Genomic DNA, 21,854 nt, shown 5'->3' on the forward strand with positions numbered 1-21,854 from the left:
GTTCACTCATTGGAATTGAAAAAAGTACGAGATGGTCCAAATATTTGACTACAAAATAAAGCAAGTTCAAAACCTAATCTTAGAAAGAGTAGGATGTACATGCTAATTGTAAAGGGTAGGGATCTACATACTAATGTCATACACACACTCAAAGAAACATGGGTTAACAACTAAACTAAAAACCAAAACATGTACAGCGTTTCCTTTGAGACCACTAATGATTAAATTTATTGTATAGAGTTTCCTTGGAGATTATTGATAATTTACTTTATTTGAATCGGATGTTTCTTTTTAAGCTTTCAGATGGCATCTTTTTGCTAGAAAAATATTGTGCCGGGTCATTGCAGCTGATATCTACAAGTGAATGCATATCTCGTCATTCCTCTGTTTTGCGTTTTGGGTTACATCGCCATCGATGCTTTCCGATTTTGTGAAATGATACAAAATATTTTAACATGTAAGTAAAGGAGGTAGAGTTGGTGATGAAATCCGTAAAACTTCTCTCCTACCCCTTTTTCAAATGGGTATTTATGTTTCTCGTTCAAAATATGTGTAATGGTAAGCGAAAGTGATTGATCGCAAAGGACTAATTGCAAAGGTGCAGTTGCATTACACCCTGCATTTACGGAACCATAAGAAGGAAACGCTGTTTGAAAGTTCAAATAAACTTTCCTATCCGCATGTTGAAGAAGCTTTCAGAAGGGTTCACTAGTTGAAAAATAAAAAAAAAAATTCATTTCAATGACCTGCAACGCATTGATTGCTCCCTCATGACCTTTGAACTCTCGTTTAAGGGAGCCTGATTTAGCAGCATAGCACAGTGCCCCAGAATCACCACTTCCGGAAAAGACTGAAAACATGCAGTATGTTAAATGTGCAAAGTAACATATATGTAAATGAGCCATTCGATATATAAATGTCAGGATCTATTTTCTTTTTAAAATAGTTTAATCACCTATAAATAACGACAAACCTCTCGCTGTGGTAAAACAATACTTTGTTTTTGTTCTCAATTTCTTCTGATTCGCTCTTGAATATTTCAATTGATTACATGCATTACATAGATACAACAATGTTAAAATGATGTCATGATGGCAATGGAACTTACCAAAGATGACTTTATGTTTCTGAATAGTGTACTATTGTTATATTTCTGAATAGTGTACTACTCTTTGTTGCCGAATAGTGTATTGTTGTGTGTTGCTGAATAGTTTACTATTCGTGTTGTTGAATAGTGTATTATCGTATGTTGCTGAATTTGTGTACTACTAGACTCTAATACGTATTTTATGTTTAAGAACGTTTATCACATGAGAACAACTTTGAACCAGGAACTGTGATTGCCAATAATAGACAATCTTTGTGCTCAACCAGCCAGTATAAGTTTGTTTTATGCCCCACAAGCCAATACAAATTTGTCTTATGCCCCACAAGCCAATAATAATGTGTCTTGTGCCCCACAAGCCAATAAAACATGTATCTTATGCTCCACCAGCCAATATAAATTTGATTTATGCTCCACCAGCCAAAAGAATTTGTCTTACGCTCCACAAGTCAATATAAATGTGTCTTATGCTCCACAAGCCAATAGAAATGCGTATTATGCTCCACAAGTCAATATAAATGTGTCTTATGCTCCACAAGCCAATAGAAATGCGTATTATGCTCCACCAGCCAATAGAATGTGTCTTATGCTCCACCAGCCAATAGAAATGCGTATTATGCTCCACAAGTCAATATAAATGTGTCTTATGCTCCACCAGCCAATAGAATTTGTCTTATGCTCCACCAGACAATAGAAAATTTGTTTTCTGTAAGATATTCTATAAATTGACATACATATTATTTTGAACATAGCTGAATGACAACACAAAAAAAACTCTTTTTTTGTTGGTAAAATGGCAAAAACAATACTTGGAAATATTAAAAACGGTAAATAAATGAAATGCAAAATTATGCTTAGAATTTTCTTCAAAGAAGATCGCTGACTTTTACTTTTGCTTTTGAGGGGTGTCATACAGTTTGCTTATCAAGTAATCCATAAAATACGCATACAGTTAATAAACTCAATGAATTAATAAACTCAATGCGTTGGAATTTACCCAATGGGAAGCCAACTTTCCATTACTTTATTTATTTGATGGTAGCTAAACTTTACGTCACCCTCCAAGAAACACTCGAGATTCTGTCACATCAATCTCTAAATTTGTGATCCTTTGTATTTATTCAATTATACAATTATTATTTATTATTCTTATTATTATCAGTAGTAGTAGTATTAGTATTGTTGTTGTTACTGCTGCTGCTGTTGTTAATATTATTATTGTTGTTGTTGTCGTTGTTGTTAATTTTGAACCAACTACGGATAACATATTATTGCTCGTACTAAAATTGATTGAATTTTATACAGGTAATTTTCATGTGAGGTTCGTCATGTTTCAATGGTTCTGCTATCGATTGTATCTGAGAAATAACGACCATGTTCCATTCACTGTTGTAATCTGGCTCTTACTCGTCTTTTAAGCGCACAACGGTTCGATAGTTTATGTTCCAGTAACGTTATGCTGGCCAGATGCGTGATCAATATTTAAACAAAAATTATGTACACCGGCTTGATGTTGATTCTACAGAATGTGTGACAGTCTTTAATACATGACGTCAATCAGTCGTGTCCTGTGCAGTGAATGATTGGCAAGGAACATTTCAACCGAGTTAGTGTGGGACCACACGAATCAATGTACGATTACATTGCCAACATAGCAACAAACAGTCCCAAAATGGAAACTATAACTAGCTCTACATATTGAATGTCAATTACTGCTTCTTAAGAAGTCTCATCTAAATTGCTATAATTAATCCTGGTTTAGTAACACCGTCGTGATGCATAGTGTAGTCTGGTAGCATGGTATAATCTAGTGTCATTTAGCCATTGCATTTTTACATCTTCATTGAATGAGTATTTCGTCCGAAAATAAATATTCCTGCAGTGAGGGATAAATTAAGTATTACTCCAATGATGGACTTAAGATTTTCCTGTTCCTGGGCAGTTGGTAGAGTCCCTCACCGTCCATACTAAAGTCCTCAACCCATTAGTCTTTACAGACATTGAAGCCTTTGATTAATGCGGGAAAATAACTAGAGCCTTTTTATTCTTTTTGCAGAATATAAAACATTTTTAACAAAGTTAGACTTTCATACATTAAAATCTGCCATCCCAAGAATTTGCCGTCCTAAGCAGCTGCCTTGTCTGCCTCAATGATGCACGGCTAGAAAGACTCACAGTTGGAAGTATGCGCGGTTGAAATTCCTTATACAAGATTTTATATCGTGTCTATCACCAGTGTGACGCTTTTCATTATAGTACAGCTATCCGTGACTTATAATGAAACCAGTCTCTAATTGCTAATAGTACAGCTATCCATGACTTTTAATGAACCAGTCTATAATTTATTAATGTAAAGATATTCATCGTTTGTATTTAAACCAGTTCTAGTTGCTTATGGTACAGATATCCTTGTTTTTGTTTTTTAAACCAGACTATAATTCTTACGAAAGTTTTCAGCATATCGTTTAATCGTATCTTTAAATGAAACCTTTATGACGAAAATTCTTATTTTGCTCTGTTTTCAGGATCCGCTAGGAAAATATTGATTCTTCCAGGTAATGCAGCTTGTACAATGTATCAAAAGATTTACAAAAACATCCTCCATGCAAACATTTCTTCCTAAAAGTTTATCCAAAAGCTCAAAGTTATAAAGGAAGGGTGTTTAATCATGTCAGACCAGAGCGTTCGCCTCGCTTCAGTGATATTTTCTTCTAGAGTTAGAGCCATTATTCTTATTTTCCAATTTATTTTATGGGCGATATTTTCAATTATAATTTTTTTGTTAAAACAACTTAAGACATTAGAGTGATGTTAGATGCGCAATCTACTATACTGTCCTAGAACACCCACCCCAGCCCCCACCCCGATATATTGGTTCTTTTTAGCTACCTGTACATACTTAAGTAGAAACTAGTAAATCGCCTATTTATGTCAAGTGTGTGTGTATTAACACAATGCTGGTGAGCAAACATTGTTTCTGGGAGGACAAAGAACGGAGCATTTTGATGGTCGAAGAAAAGCGATGTACGTTTACATATCTGACATTGAATTCAATCTATCAATTGAAACTGTAAACGGCCTTAAATTCTAATATTAACAATAAGGAATGTTTACCGTCAAAGAAAAATATCATTGAAGTTCTTTAAAATATCTGCATTTTATATTGTTGACATTAAAATATCTACATTTTACATTTTTAACATTAAAATATCTACATTTTGTATCAATGACATTTCAGATATTTCTGTAAATATCAAAATGACATGACTGCCAAAACTCTCTATGGAAATATAAACCTTATATGGTATGAGAGAAGCTCGCTTTGTATTGCGTTCTAGGTTTGTATTGGCCATAATCTCTTTGGTGTCGACAGTGATGCTTTCATACCAGCTGTGAAAGAGCGTTCAAAATTCAGTCTTGTGAGATCATTGAAGATCGGTTAACATCTCCTTGCTATTTTAACAATTTTCTCATAACACCCGCTATGCCCATATTACACAAGATGGAGCCGGCACAACCTCTCGGCATAAATGTATACTTATTGTTTTAAAGATTACATTTCCTCCAGAACAGCAATAAATATTTGGTCAATGGTATTCTGTTAATGTATATTGCATAATGTACCAAGATATACAGGAATATGTATATTAGAGCAAATTATGAAGACATAGAATTATATGTGAATTAGATGAATATATAAAAACATACTAGTGCATATATATTAAAGGAATGTAGAAAAGGCATACAAATGTATGCATTTTAGAGTAATATACAAAAATATATTAGTACATGTATATTAAAGTAAGGTGCAAAATATAAAAGTACATGTATATTAATGTACAAAGACATAAAATCTATGTGCACATTAATGTACAGAGACATACTAGTACATGTATATTAACGTACAAAGACATACAAGTAAATGTACATTGATGTACAAAGACACAGTAGTACATGTATATTAGAGTAATGAACTAAGACACACTAGTACGTGTAGATTAATGTAAAAAGACATACTAGTACATGTAGATTAATGTACAAAGACATACTAGTACATGTAGATTAATGTACAAAGACATACTAGTACATGTAGATTAATGTACAAAGACATACTAGTACATGTAGATTAATGTACAAAGACATACAAGTACATGTAGATTAATGTACAAAGACATACTAGTACATGTAGATTAATGGACAGACATACAAGTACATGCATATTAATGAACAGACATACAAGTACATGTATACTAATGTGCGAATACATACAAATACAATTATACTAATGTACAAAGACATACTAGTACATGTATATTAATGAACAGACATACAAGTACATGTATAATGTTCGAAGACATACAAATACATTTATATTAACGTACACAGACAGATTAGCACATGCAAATTAATGTACAGACATACAAGTACATGTATATTCATTTGCAAAGACATACAAATACATGTATATTAGTGTACAAAGACATGCTAGTATATGTTTTTAATGTACAGACATACAAGCACATGCATATTAATTTGCAAAGACATACAAATACATGTATATTAATGTACAATGACACACTAGTTCATGTATATTAATGTGCAAAGACATACTTGTACATGTATATTATTGTACAAAGATATATTAGTACAAGTAGATTAATGTACAAAGACATACTAGTCCATGTAGATTAATGTACAAAGACATACTAGTACATGTAGATTAATGTACAAAGACATACTAGTCCATGTAGCTACGAAAGTTCACCAAGGGCAAAGAAAATAAACTTGATGTAACTGGCATAATTCTATGTTACTTCATTTTTCGCTAATTGAAATGATGATGGAAAGAACATTTTCTACACTTTTCTGGAACGCATATGATGGTAGTTATGATAAAATATATTGTACTTACTTTGACAATTATTTGTTTAAATTAACATCAATCATAAATTTCCATTTTAAGATAAAAGAATAAAGTTTAGTATATATTCGCCATTGCAATGTTTCTTTTTGGGAAAAATATGTTATGCAATGTTGGCATCCTAAAGTTACTTTCGCTGTCTGGAACATAAGTGTTTCAGTGTTGGCATGCCAAAATTACTTTCGCTTTTGGGAATATATGTTATGCAATATTGGCCCTAGAAAAAGAAGTTTTTTTTAATTATGAGTCATGATTGTTGATATTAATTAAATTCAAGCGTGAAACTTAACACAGTGTTAAGAGGTGTATTTTGTTTAAAGAATTAAAACCTACCTAACCCGTCTTTGACCTTAATCACGCTGATGGTGTGTTTATGACCCTTGTAAATCCGGGTACAATCTCCAAACTCCGTCACCCAGGCTCGCCCTGTGTGATCTGAACTTCCGGAATACAGAATCTTATTCACCACCTGAAATAATAATAATAATAATAATAAAAGGCCCATGAGATACATGAACTTATCAAGACCCTTGAGATAAAATTGACTCAAAGAAAGTAATCATACCCATTTTAATATGTCTTACATAAAAGTAATGGTCACATGTAGGCCATATGTAATATGTATTCCATATATGTAAGGGTCACAAAGAAACGTCTCAACAGAATGTGCCTAAAGTAACATACTTTATCATATACTCGCTGATTCATCATGTCGGCTTCCTTTTGTTAAAAAATGGATAACTCGCAGCTTCATCCTCTAGGCTTCCTTTTGTTTTAGGAAAGGGATTATCGCTTTTGTTTCAACCATTTTCAAGAAAATTGAAACATTTCTATGGTTACCACTCTAAGATGATAACGAGATAGCAATTTGTACAAATGCTTTTTGGGATTAGTTCTGTGAAACATTTATTCATCTGATGAGATGCCTCAGTTAAAGACGACTGGTCAATTTTTTTAACCTGAAAACAGAAGAATTGTTTTCAAATCCTCTGTAGCAAGTATATTGTTATAGTGTGCTGATGACAGTGATGATAGTGATGATGATTATTATCATCCGTTGTTAAGTGACACAATTAAGCCTGGAATTTCAAAATTGCACTTTTATGTTTTTGTCCTCGATTTTAGCTTTACATATTAATGCAATCAATTTGTGTAGATTCTCAACCATCTTAAAAGACATTATGATTATGAACTTTCACAGACAGTTTCAACTTCCACAGGCAGCTTCATGTAATTCGATGTCAAGATTAAATTACACAGAAATGATTGCATTTTTTATAAAGTAGTTACCTTCCATTTTCCAAATCGGTAAAGATCCTATCCAGCACACTCTCACCCCGTATTTAAACGACCACAATGGCCTCTCAGCCCCGTATTTAAACGACCAAAATGGCCTCTCAGCCCCGTATTTAGAGCACCACAAATGACCCTTCAATCCGTCTTTTTAGGGCCCAAGTAGCGTTTCAACCCCAATGACCTCTCACCCCGTATTCAACGTAACCCCATGGCCTCTCAACCCCGAACTTAAAGTACCCCAATGACATCACAACCCAAATTTAAAGTACCCCAATGGCCTCATAACCCAAATTTAAAGTACACCAATTAATCCTTTGTAGCTTCTTCCTCGTGTTTGTTTGGTGCTGTATTGGATACTGATCCCTGTCTTGGATACTGATCCCTATATTATCACTGACTTTACAGTTTTCTCTAGGAATTCGGATAAAAGAAGTCTACATTTCGAGTTTCAACGGATTTGCAGACCGGTTATTTCCTTGCTGGGTTGTGTTTATTTATATATTCGCTTCATGTGGTATGGTCTGCGTTTCTTGTTTTTTGGAAACACCAGTGATATCTCATCATACCATGTTTATGCCAGCGAGGTATCTATACTCGGCCTTGAAGTTGCTAACATACTTTAGATCTGATTCGGAAGAAAAAAAATGATGAAGCATGGTGTAAATTTGAGCAATCATATATTTCAGTGTTCAGCTTCATAGCAATTATTACACCTTCTAGTTCAAAATAAAGACTTTTTTTGTTGCGTTGTTTCCATATTAAACGGGGAATATATGTAACAACAATGCAGATTGTACGTACTGAAACATAGTGGGGTACCAGTACTAAACAAAGCGCATAATGAGACCGATCGGATCTCATACAAGACACTATATAACCATTACAAATGCCGCCAACGTGAAAATGTCGGCATCGTATACAATGTATGTAACTACAATAACTAGGTAGGCTATGGTTCGTATCACGTGACTAGCATACTGGAATTCAATTAGGGTTTTACATTTTGATCCATCATCTGGTCAAGGCCGTCTATACAACATTTATTGCGACCATGATTATAATCACAGTGAAGTTCTTATCATAGGTATGCATCATGATTACCACGTAATTTACAATGGCGTTACTTGATATGCATCATGATTACCACGTAATTTACAATGGAGTTACTTGATATGCATCATGATTACCACGTAATTTACAATGGCGTTACTTGGTATGCATCATGATTACCACGTAATTTACAATGGAGTTACTTGATATGCATCATGATTACCACGTAATTTACAATGGAGTTACTTGATATGCATCATGATTAACATTTAATTTCCAATGGAGTTACTTGATATGCATCCTGATTACCATGTAATTTACAATGGCGTTACTTGATACACGTCATGATTAACATGTAATTTACAATGGAGTTACTTGATAGGCATCATGATTACCACGTAATTTACAATGGAGTTACTTGATAGGCATCATGATTACCACGTAATTTACAATGGAGTTACTTGATATGCATCATGATTAACATTTATTTTCCAATGGAGTTACTTGATATGCATCCTGATTACCATGTAATTTACAATGGCGTTACTTGATACACGTCATGATTAACATGTAATTTACAATGGAGTTACTTGATATGCATCATGATTAACATGTAATTTACAACGCAGTTACTTGATACGCATCATGATTACCATGTAATTTTCAACGGAGTTACTTGATACGCATCATGATTACCATGTAATTTTCAACGGAGTTACTTGATACGCATCATGATTACCATGTAATTTTCAACGGAGTTACTTGATAGGCATCATGATTATCATGTAATTTACAATGGAGTTACTTGATAGGCATCATGATTAATTTGTAATTTACAATGGCGTTACTTGGTATGCATCATCATTAACATGTACTTTACAATGGAGTTACTTGATATGCATCATGATTACCAAGTAATTTACAATGGCGTTACTTGATATGCATCATGATTACGATGTAATTTACAACGGCGTTACTTGATAGGCATCATGATTAACATGTAATTTACAATGGCGTTACTTGATATGCATCATGATTACCATGTAATTTACAATGGCGTTACTTGATAGGCATCATGATTAACATGTAATTTACAATGGCGTTACTTGATACGCATCATGTAATTTACAATGGATTTGCTCGAGTATTGCATATACCTTTGTTGTAGATATTCACTCCATACTACAATATTAGTTTTGTCAAAATCAGTAGACCTGAATAAAGCCCAGTTAAATCAAAAACATATTTAACATATCAAATGGAAATATATCAAACTCGAAACCACGATAATACCAGAAATGAATGTAATATAATCACTAACATGTGTGAACATGCTTGGGTTTTGCGGAATTCTCTTGGTATGAAAGTGATATGAAATGTACGAGTTCTAGCTAACGTAATGTGCTCTGTAATAGTTATTTTGGTTTTACTTTAACACCACGGTTTAGCTGTAATAATTATTTCGGTTCTACTTTAACATCACAGTTTATCTGCTCCATTTCTTGTATGCCCTTTGCTCGCTTTACAATGCTATCCCATATTCCGTTTAATTGATAAAGCTGTCCCATATCATATTCCGTTTAATTGACAACGCTGTCCCATTGTATATTTAATTGACAGCGCTATCCAATATTCCATTTAAATGACAACGCTGGCGCTGGCCAAATTTCCATTTAATTGAAAAAGCTGTCCCATATTCCGTTTAACAGACAACGCTGTCACAGAATCCATTTAATTGACAACAATGTATAATATTCCATTTAATTGACAATACTAGCTAACATCCCATTTAATTGACAACGCTAGCCGAAATTCCATTTAATTGACAGCACTAGCCAAATTCCATTTAACTGACAACACTAGGCAAAATTCCATTTAACTGATAACACTAGCCGAAATTACATTTAATTGACAACACTAGCCGAAATTCCATTTAATTGACAACACTAGCCGAAATTCCATTTAATTGACAACACTAGCCGAAATTCCATTTAATTGACAATATATTAAACCATAATATCAAGAAATGCAGAATTCTCAAAGTACTGAACTAAATAAGTAACATATTATTATAAACAATCTATTGAAAAAATTACAATGAAACACAAATATATAAAACATATAAATATTTCATTTTCCTAACAGAAATGTATGTTGCTATGTGTATTGTTTCACACACCTTAATATTTCTTTCTACCGCTTCTTTCTAGTTGTTTTTTTTTATGGCTTTGTTATTGTTCTAAACGATTCTTCAGTCTTTTCAACAATATTTGGATGCATGATTTGCAATTGTCTTGGTGGTATAGTTTAATTAAGTTGTTTACTTACCTCTAATTCATCCTCAAAATTCTCTACGTCATAGAGTTAACTATATCTGACCTAAATTATAAGTCATAAATAATTTTTGCTAAAGTTACAGCATAGTCCTTGAAGTAACCCTGTCTTTATCTCTAAATTACCTTCAAGAATTTAACCGCTATTCTACCCATCGGATTTGTTCATCAGTTGCCAACTTAAAGTTTATTTACCAGCATGTTTTGATCCATAGCATAGACTCTAAGACTTAATGTCCATGTCTAAACCATTTTCGTGTTTACCTTTATTATCTATATATTTATGATTTGTTTTAGCGTACCTAGGTAGGGGCCACGAGTGGCCGAGTGGTCTAAAGCGCTCACCGTTCCGGATCACTGCCATCTCACCTCTGTCTGCGTGGGTTCGAGTCCAAGGCTCGGTTAGCGTGGGTACGTGGGAAAGCCTGCCAGTAGCTTCTCGTGAGTCGGTGGTTCTTCCCTGGGTTTTACAGGGTTCTTCCTCCACCAGTTATACTGGCCGCCATGTATAGACCATCTTGTGCTGAAAAATGGCGTTAAACCCCACAACAACAACAACAAGCATACCTAGGTAGTATCCCACGATTTCCACCCTGTGTTCCACGCTCAATCATAGGAAAAATGACACGGGCTGATACGAATTATAATTCCACTTTGTAATCCACGCTCAATCATAGGAAACATTACGCGGGCTGCTACGAATTATAATTCCACACTGTAAACACTCTCAACCATAGGAAAAATGACACGGGCTGCTACGAATTATAATTCCACCTTGTAATCCACGCTCAATCATAGGAAACATTACGCGGGCTGCTACGAATTATAATTCCACACTGTAAACACTCTCAATCATAGGAAAAATGACACGGGCTGCTACGAATTATAATTCCACCTTGTAATCCACGCTCAATCATTGAAAAATGACACGGGCTGCTACGAATTATAATTCCACCTTGTAATCCACGCTCAATCATAGGAACAAAGACATGGGTTGCGAAGAATGCTAATTCAACTTCCCATTAGATTGAAACCAGAATCATTGTAAGAGTGTAAATGATTCAGTGTGTATTGTATCATTCAGTCATTTCTTAAAACATCAAGTACATCACAAAACAGTAACATATCCTTTTCAATGTAAAAGTCGTGAAGATCGCCGAGTGTTTAGTTTAAATCTTCCATGATAGCCTGTTCATAATTGTCTTTAGCCACGTTTGATTTGTTAAGCAACGAGCAGAAGGTATCTTTTGGCGAAATATTTGTTTCAATAAATATTTATTAATTTTGCATACATTCACATGGATATATGGCTTTTAAAATCGTTTCATCATTACGTGAACTTTAATTCAGTCAGTCACTTATCTTGCTAATTGATTCTATGATTGTCCCACAAACTGGACACTGTAAAGAGTGACTGTAAACAAACCTGTTTGATTCCTTCTGTTTTTATCTACCTTATATAAAAGAATTGATGAAAGAAAATATACAAATCTTTTTTGTTCTTTGTGGTCAGTAATTCCCGACCATAATCTTGCATTAATTATTTATTGAGAAGATATGATTGTCAAAACGAGGCAATTCATTAATAACAAGATATGCAATATCAAGTATTAAAACAGTTTCTAAACAAAATAATTTGCTAACAAAGTCACAAAAACCATCATGTCAGGCTAAGGTTGCATTTAATGAAGTAACTGTCCATTAGGCCAAGGTTCTGTTTAAATTGTGCATTTTTTGTACTGATTTATTATGCAGGAACCAACATAGTGCCTGATGAATCGCGTATGATTCTAGCTGGTAACGTGACCAGGTACAAGATCGATCATGCATTGTGTAATGTATCATTTATATATGATATCTGAGCCATATTGTTGTTAGCGTCTGCGGATATTGCGAACTATAATACATTGTAGTATTATAATTACGAAGGTCAGGGTAATGGACTTTAGCGATCTCATCTTATATGGATTTCAATTAAAACGCCTCAAAAATATTAAACATCCCACCCCCACCCCCTCCAAAAAAATTCAATTCGATAGGGGAGTATTGCTGCTTTAGCTTAAAACTATTGCAAATCTTTAACCTGAAGCATCAAATAACGCAACCCTTTCCTTATAAGTTTAAATTTCATTTCAGGGACATTGTGAAACTGGGTTATTCGTGCCTAAGAATCTTCACGGAGGAAACTGCGTGTACGTGTGCCTGATTGAGAAACTTCACAGTGGAAACTGGGTGTATTTACTGCCTGACTGAGAAACTTCACAGTGGAAACTGGGTGTATTTACTGCCTGATTGAGAAACTTCACAGTGGAAACTGGGTGTATTTACTGCCTGATTGAGAAACTTCACAGTGGAAGCTGGGTGTATTTACTGCCTGATTGAGAAACTTCACAGTGGAAGCTGGGTGTATTTACTGCCTGAATGAGACTCTTCCATATCAGAAGAACGTATCCTTCATAAAACAACACATTTACAAGTGAAAGCGAACTTAAAATGTACGACTAAGCATTAAATTATATATATATATATATATATATATATATATATATATATATATATATATATATATATATATATATATATATATATATCTTCCTCCAAATTTCCATTCTGTTCCAATTCCATAGCAACCATACAAGTATATTCTAACCATCAATTCTTCTCTGCTTTAAGCACAGTTTTATATAATAACATATATCCATTAATATTTTAGCAATACAGTCCTATATTAGACTAGACGTAAACAACATAAACATATGTATTCTTTAGCTGGTAATAAGAATGGCAATACATATACTTATATTTTTGTATCTTAAATTTCATCAAAATGTTCTTTCTAAGTCAGTTCTGCAAATCCAAATGACATGACCCATGTGATGGAAAATCTGATACACACCGAAATTGTACTGTAATTTTGACTACATTTCCAACTGAAATCACTTTCTCATTACTGCACTGAACTGACCAATAAATCCAGTCCATTTTAAGCAGAAGAGCAGAATTGAGTTAGATCAACAGAAAAGTAAAATCCAACCACTCCAGACCGACTGGAGAAGATTTTTTCTAAAGTGCATTCATTCAAAAATGACTCTATATTTCAATTTTAAGTAGAACAAAACAATATTTTTTTAACTAATGTCAAGCGCGCGACGAAGTTCATAGGTCGCTGGGCTGTGCAACGTTCGCATAAATATTGTTTCTATGTATTGATGTATCTACGATGGTGTATTTATATTGAAATACAACATAAATTAAATTACTTTGTTTCTTACAGTGTATTTCTTTATTATTAAGGCTTATATAGGAAAACGAAATGAGTAATAACAAAAAGGTTACTGCATTTGTATGGATAATATGAACTCGTTTCTGAACTAATACTGCGCTCCCAAGGTCGTGCAGCATTACTCCAAATAAAAACTCGTTCGTATTTTTCCATACGAATGCAGTAACCTATAAACATATGCATTCATATTTTTGTGGCACAGTTCTGTATTGGACCAGATTTACATTCATAATTTAGTAGTACAGTATTAAATTGGACTAGATATCTATTCATATTTACTGGTACAGTTATATATTAAACAAGATTTACATTCATATTTTAGTAGTACAGTATTACATTGGACCTCTATTTGTATTCATATTTTAGTAGTGCAGTATTATATTGAACTAAATATGTATTCATATTTTAGTAGTACAGTATTAGATTGGACTAGATTTGTATTCATATTTTAGTAGTACAGTATTATACTGAACTAAATATGTATTCATATTTTAAAAGTACAGTGTTAAATTGGAAAAGATTTGTATTCATATTTTAGTAGTACAGTATTACATTGGACTAGATTTGTATTCATATTTTAGTAGTACAGCATTATATTGAACTAAATATGTATTCATATTTTAGTAGTACAGTATTAGATTGGGCTCGATTTTTATTCATATTTATTAGTACAGTATTAGATTGGACTAGATTTGTATTCATATTTTAGTAGTACAGTATTATACTGAACTAAATATGTATTCATATTTTAGAAGTACAGTATTAAATTGGAAAAGATTTGTATTCATATTTTAATAGTACAGTGTTATACTGAACTAAATATGTATTCATATTTTAGAAGTACAATATTAAATTGGAAAGATTTGTATTCATATTTTAGTAGTACAGTACTACATCGGACTAGATTTGTATTCATTTTTTAGTAGTACAGTATTGCATTGGACTAGATTTTGTATTCATATTTTAGTAGTACAGTATTATATTGAATTATGTCTTCATAATTACTCGTACATTTATTTTTTCGACTAGATTTGCATTTATATTTTAGTAGTACAGTATTACATAGGACTATTATTCATATTTTAGTAGCACAGTTCTGTATTCGACTTTTTGTTCTTTATGCAACCTCTAAATAGATTTTCACAAATTACAATTCTAGATTACGGACTCTGATTTTGGTGTCCTCAAAGATAAATAATAACTGAAAACAAAGTCTGAAATACACGTGTCTGCTAAAGAATGAGAAGTATTTAACTTTTGTAAAGGAACGTAATCGCATCAGAAATCTAAAAACATGCACCAATTGGTTGATACTTCTTGTAAACAGTTTCCTTCAAAACAATTAAAGAAACAAGTCTACCTTATGACAGAATTAGAAACACGTAAAGAAGAGTTTCCTTAATTACAACGAAAATTCAAACACGTAAAGAAAAGTCTCCTACATGTTAGAGAATTACATATACTTAACGATTGTTAACCTTAATAATAAAGAATTAAAAATATGCAAAGGGGAACTTAATGAAACATAATGAAAAATACGTCGAGAACAGTCTCCTTCATAGTAAAGAATAACAAAGGATATTGTAAATCTGTTTTTTGCTGAAGATGTATTTAAACAATTTTGGGAGTCTCAGGAGTCAAAAATGAACAAAACCACACACACACACACACGTGCATCTTTAAACATCATTTACATTAATACGTCTGTTGAAGCGACATCTACTGACCATTCACCATACTACGCGAGTTGATTTTAAATAATAAATAGCCATGTCACATGTCTCTAGCTTCTTGAATTTAAGATATTTATAATAATATTAGAACTCTCTAGAAATCCAGAACAAAAGCAAACATTAACATAACTTTCAACATGTATTCTAAAAAATAATTAACACAAAATATGCATCCATATTTTAACAAAACATTATATCTGCGCGAAATAATATCTGGCTGGTACGGATAACGGACATCAGATATAAGTGAATCAATCTACAGCGTGCCCACTTGCATATCTCGGGTCACACACAATCCTAAAATCATCTCGCACTCCTATGCAATTCGACACGTAATGGAGCTCGGTTAATTTCACTTAATCGAAGTGTTAAGAAAAACACGATTATCTCTCACTAATCCATTTTCAGGTAGAATGGTTAATGCGACACGTAACTTCAACGGTATGACAAAAGTATCAATAATGTAATAGTGTATTTAATTACATCTTTTGTTGTTTGTTTTTTTAGACGTACCGTTGATCTTGAATTTCTGACAATGAGTAATGCTTGAAATGTTCATATTATGTTTTCTCAAAATAAGCAGATATCTGTAATGAACAGAACAATAATGTACAGCAACATATTCCAATATAAACGCATGTAACAAATCTAGTACATAGTATTGATTTGTTCGTGACCAGGACACGTTGCATTTTATGAAGAAAGCAGTCATCATATAAAAACCTTATGGAAAGAGTTTCTGGTCATGAATGAATGTATTTCACCTAAATATTGTTTAACCCTAACATTTAACACACAATCACACACACACACACACACACACACACACACACACACACACACACACAAAATTTACTGCGTTTTGGTCATAAATGGAGAAAAAAAAGACCTATCAGCTATTAACAACTTTTCGACAGTTGAAAACGTGGTGTATGTGTTCAGAATATCTTAGAAGATCGATATCAGTATTATAAGATTTTAATCATTTCGAAGCTCAACACCCCACTCCCAACAACAACAAAAACAAACAGAAGCTGTTAGAAATTACATAACGTTGTATCCGTTTAGGAAATGATAACGTGCCAATGAGTCGAAGAAAGCAATTGAATCTGGTCAAAAATTTCGTACCAACAGGAAATATGCGCCTAAGCAAGGCAAACACGAGAAAGTTGATTGACGATAAGGAAGAACATATGCTTGCTTCCTCAGTTAAACTTCGTATCTTTGCTTATAAAACCATGATATGAAAAGATAGCATATTCACTTACAACTGCTCTCAAAACCAAGACATTATACCTGTATACCAATACATGTATTATTTTTCAAAAGCTCGAACATGCACTGGAAAGACGTTCGTCAAGAATTATGATTTGCCACAGGAACGATGTATTTTGCATATGCGCATATTTTGCTCAATCAATTCAGCCAATAAATATCATGGACAATTTTCACGGAAGCGGGTTTTATTTTCTTCCATTTCGTATATACGGGTGACTCGCATCATCTTCATAAACTGACCTCTAAATTAGAGCTCTCCGAGTGTATATGGATGTCTGTCATTTGTGCAGATTCTAAACTTTATATGGCAATTTCGGACGGTGTCAATTTATGACATTATTCGGTTCAGAAAAGATTCGGTACCGCTTCCACTACTAAACTTTGCCTTCTCTCTCGCAGTGTTTTCTTGTATATGACCTGGTTCTGGAACGGCGCAATATCGTTTACCTGTTTTTAAAATGTCACATTTTTTTTTGTTACCAATACTGAACTATTCATTTTGTCCGGAGTGCTTTCACAAAAAATGCACCAAAGTATTATAAATATCGCGTTAAAAAATATATACAGAAAACTTAGGTTTCGTGTAAAGCTCATTTGAATAACTAATGATTTCTTTTTTAAAAAATTAAAGGACATTGCAAGACAATTTTTGGAGTAACAATTAAGCAGTCCCTTGTTCTGTAGGGTAAATATTGCTTTCATGTAGGGAGATCCTCTTATAAATTTCAAAATTGTACGAACTCTCCTTTAGAATTAGTTATGTAAGTTCAAATTATATATAAATAACATGACTTGTTTTGGATATTCAATAAATTCCAAGATGATGTGCGGAACTTATTTTAAAATATGTCGTCTCCCTGAAATTTAAATCTGTGATATTAAAACGTGTCTCTTCAGGTATAAAAGTACATAATCCTTCTCTTTACAGTAATAAAATGATTTCTGTCGGTTTATATATATATATATATATATATATATATATATATATATATATATATATATATATATATATATATATATATATATATATATATATATAAAATCGGCTTTCTTATTTATGTCTCGTGTAATGTAAAGTTGCAAAACATTCGATATATATTTCTTTCTCCAAATTATCGTGCATTTTACACAGATGCTAACAGCTACTTTAAAAATAATAGGTGATCAGAATTTGAAGTGACGCATAATAATAAGCTCGCGGATTAAAAGGGTCATACTATGTGAATTATATAGTACTCCGCTTTACAAATGTGTCCATCCCAGTTAATTCTGCTAATTTTATTACTGAGATAATGTAAACATTTTTATTTATTCCTACATATCATGTTATGAACATAATTGACCTGAATCCATTTTAATATCAATTACTGTAATAATGATCATATATACTGATCAATAAATAGAACGATCAAAGCATGGTTTCTGAATGGTAATATATAATTTTTGGATCAGATAAATTCATACATTAGCGCTGCACCATTCTGACACAAGGAAAGGTTCAAAACCGCGCACGCTATTTGCACCAAAATACTCAAGAAAACAAATATACATACCACCATGCAAATAACGCTTCCTTGATGGCCTGAAAATAGTTTCAACTGCTCCCCGTTCACTATATTCCAGCTGCGTATTGTCTGGTCCGTGCTTCCGGTGAACAATGTCCTTCCGATAGAGTCAGTGGACATGCACGTTATTGCACCCGTGTGTCCCTTAAACACTTTAATGCACTGGCCTGTCTCAAAATTCCATGTGCGGGCCGTGAAATCTGCAGACCCCGTAATAAGCATATCTTTTGAACCGTCCACTGTGTCTAAATTTCCTTCATGCACATCATCATCGTCACCAGGGATAAAGATCAAAGGATAAACCCCTCGCTTATGACCCCGAAAAACTCGAATACATTCCCCAGTGTCGAAGTCCCAACATCTGGCCGTACGATCGTATGAACTCGTAAAAACAAAGTCCCCTGTACTGATCATCCTGTAAATAACGGAAGTGTGTCCCCGCATGATGACCAAGCACTCGCATGTGGCGACGTCCCACTTACGGACCGTCTTATCGGCACTGCCAGTCAGTACGAAGCAGTCCTCAATCAGGATACAGTTTAGGTACTCCTCGTGCCCCCTCAAGATCCCGATACACTCACAGCTGGCGGTTTTCGTGCTCCACAACCGCGCCGTTTTGTCCTCACTCCCCGTAGCCAGTACTGAACCATCCTCGCTAAGTGCCATACAATTTATCCCACTATCGTGCCCCGTTAGGGTCTCCAAAAGATAGCTTTTCTTCTTCCCCGTACCTTCCTTAGACGCTCCGCAACCCATAGTTAACTTAAAAATCGAGAGCTAAAACTGAAAGCTAAGTTCAGAGTTGAAAGCAGATCACACGGTTTATTGTTTCAAAAAACAACTGCTTGTTCAGAAATGTCTGTCAAACTGGACCAAAGCTGGATCATGCCAATTCATCAAGCGACATGAAGAGAGAAGCATGACCATGCTATATATGTGTGTTTACTGCTAAGTCTTGAGAGATATGGCGATACAGACGTATCTAATGGATTCACATCAATATGATACTCTGTATCTACACGGACTCTAGTAACTTCAGTAGGATACACTCTATCGACACGACGCCCAGTTGTATTAGAGAACTACTAGAAAAATGTATCCACACGATATCCAGTTACTTTAGTAAAGTAACAGAAGTACTGTACCCACACGATATCCAGTTACATTAGTAAACTACTAGAAGACATGTATCCACACGATATCCAGTTACTTTAGTAAACTACGAGAGGTAATGTATCCGCACGATATCCAGTTACTTTAGTAAACTACTAGAAGACATGTATCCACACGATATCCAGTTACTTTAGTAAACTACGAGAGGTAATGTATCCGCACGATATCCAGTTACTTTAGTAAACTACTAGAAGACATGTATCCACACGATATCCAGTTACTTTAGTAAACTACGAGAGGTAATGTATCCGCACGATATCCAGTTACTTTAGTGAACTATTAGAAGTACTGTATCCACACGATATCCAGTTACTTTAGTGAACTATTAGAAGTACTGTATCCACGCGATATTCAGTTACTTACACGAGATCAAGTTACATTAGTAGCAAGTCCAAAATAATGTATCCACACGGTATCCAGTCACTTAAGTATGATACACAAAATAATGTATCCACACGGTATCCAGCCACAAAAATCTTAAACTATAATAACTGTACCAATATTATAGCTTTTCAACTTAGGCTTTGGTGTTGGTGACCTGTCACCAATCATACAAAGGTAAATCACATATAACTGAAAATGTTCAAATATTACATATATCTACCTTTGGTTTATAACATTCTAATATTACAAAAATCAAGTTAACATGTGGATATTCATTTGCTCTACTACCTGCACAATGTGTTCACTCGGGCAACATGCCAGGTAAGTTTGTCGGGTTCTAGAATCCTATGAATAATTAAAATGTTTCTGTAGCACAACCGCTACTCAATCAATATGAATACGCAAAATGTAGCGACTGTACCCTTATCCTTTCTCTCTGACAGTTTAATATGTTTCAGGTCTAAAGTCTCAGTATAAGCACAATGGATGGCCACTTGTGTGTAGGTGCTCTGAAACGCACGTCAATGATTCTTTATTCTGAACAAAATATTTATTCGCGTATTAGAGAAAGAACCAGTTGGTAAACCAGTCTATTGATTCGTAACGCGTCTCGCAGCAGCAGCCAGGGGGTGTTGCCAAGGCAACGTGACAACAACAATGGGATTTGTATGGGACAGTTGTTATTGTGACAGACTTTACAGCTCATCTTCGTCGCGGGTATAGTTTTTCCAGTAATCCGGCCAGATATTATGTTTGCTCAATGAGCGAGGTAATTTTGATAGTCGATGAAATTGGTATTTAATTGGGAACTCAGTGGACGATCGAACCAAGTTTGAATTGATATATTTATAGAACATTCTAGAATTTCATCCCAGGTAATCGCTACTGATATTATTTGACGGATTGAAAAATAGAATAAGAGTTCATCATACCACACATCACCAAACACATTGTACCAAAATTGTCTCACGTGTTTCATAGAAACATTTTTCATTAAGATCCCCCTTCCCCATGTAAATGGTGAGGCCCATAAGTTACCTCATCTGAAGCATATCGATTCTTTGCCGTTGACCTTGATCATACTTTTCTGTTGATAAGCGCATGGCCATGAGGGCGAGGGCATTGGTGGATGAGAACTAGATACCTTTACTCCTCACACGTGTTAGGGACAGGGCTATGGCATTGGTGGATGAGACCTAGGTGCATTTGCTCCCCATACGGATTCGAATCCTGCTTGCAAACAGTACATTATAATCCGCCTGATTGTATCGGACTGATTGATAGATAAATTTGATTGATGTAATCATGCATCCAGTAATATAATGTAGAATTTATTAGTAAGAACATTTCTCTCTGCTTAGCATATAGGCGGCGTCAGTTTATAATTATAAGTTCATGTATCAAATATAGACCTTGTAGTTGTAAACACAAAATCCAATAGGCACATAAAGGAGTGTTCACTTCCACTTGCCAAGTGAGTGAATTTCGATTCATCAGTACAGATACCTCTTGCTTGTAACAATGCCTTGCGTTATTATCTTCGACCGTTTCCAGACTTTTTGGGGAATAAGCTCATGTCCATGTTGGTTACGGTACTGATACATGAGAGATGACAGGGGCCGATACTCACATGATGGGTTCGATCCCTACTTGTAAAAAATTATAGTGTTTCTGTCCGGTTTCATTGTATATGCATACGAAGCGTTACGACTTTATGATCTTAAACTAAGTAA

At 34.1% G+C, this 21,854-nt stretch overlaps 1 protein-coding gene across 1 annotated transcript in view; it reads right to left on the bottom strand.

Annotated features, from left to right (window-relative positions):
* Window positions 1-19,752, bottom strand: part of LOC149790220 (uncharacterized) — a 32,253-nt gene extending 12,501 nt beyond the window's left edge. Inside the window, exons 1-2 of the mRNA XM_089972240.1 lie at window positions 18,553-19,752; window positions 6,360-6,495 (exon numbers count right to left, since the gene is read on the bottom strand). Coding sequence (XP_089828366.1) covers window positions 6,360-6,495; window positions 18,553-19,320 — 904 coding nt within the window. The 5' untranslated portion in view covers window positions 19,321-19,752. The remainder of the gene's footprint in view (window positions 1-6,359; window positions 6,496-18,552) is intronic.
* Window positions 19,753-21,854: the final 2,102 nt, after the last annotated feature.

The sequence above is a fragment of the Sinohyriopsis cumingii genome, chromosome 10 (assembly GCF_028554795.1).
Source record: "Sinohyriopsis cumingii isolate HCF-2022 chromosome 10, ASM2855479v2, whole genome shotgun sequence".
Classification (NCBI taxonomy): domain Eukaryota; kingdom Metazoa; phylum Mollusca; class Bivalvia; order Unionida; family Unionidae; genus Sinohyriopsis; species Sinohyriopsis cumingii.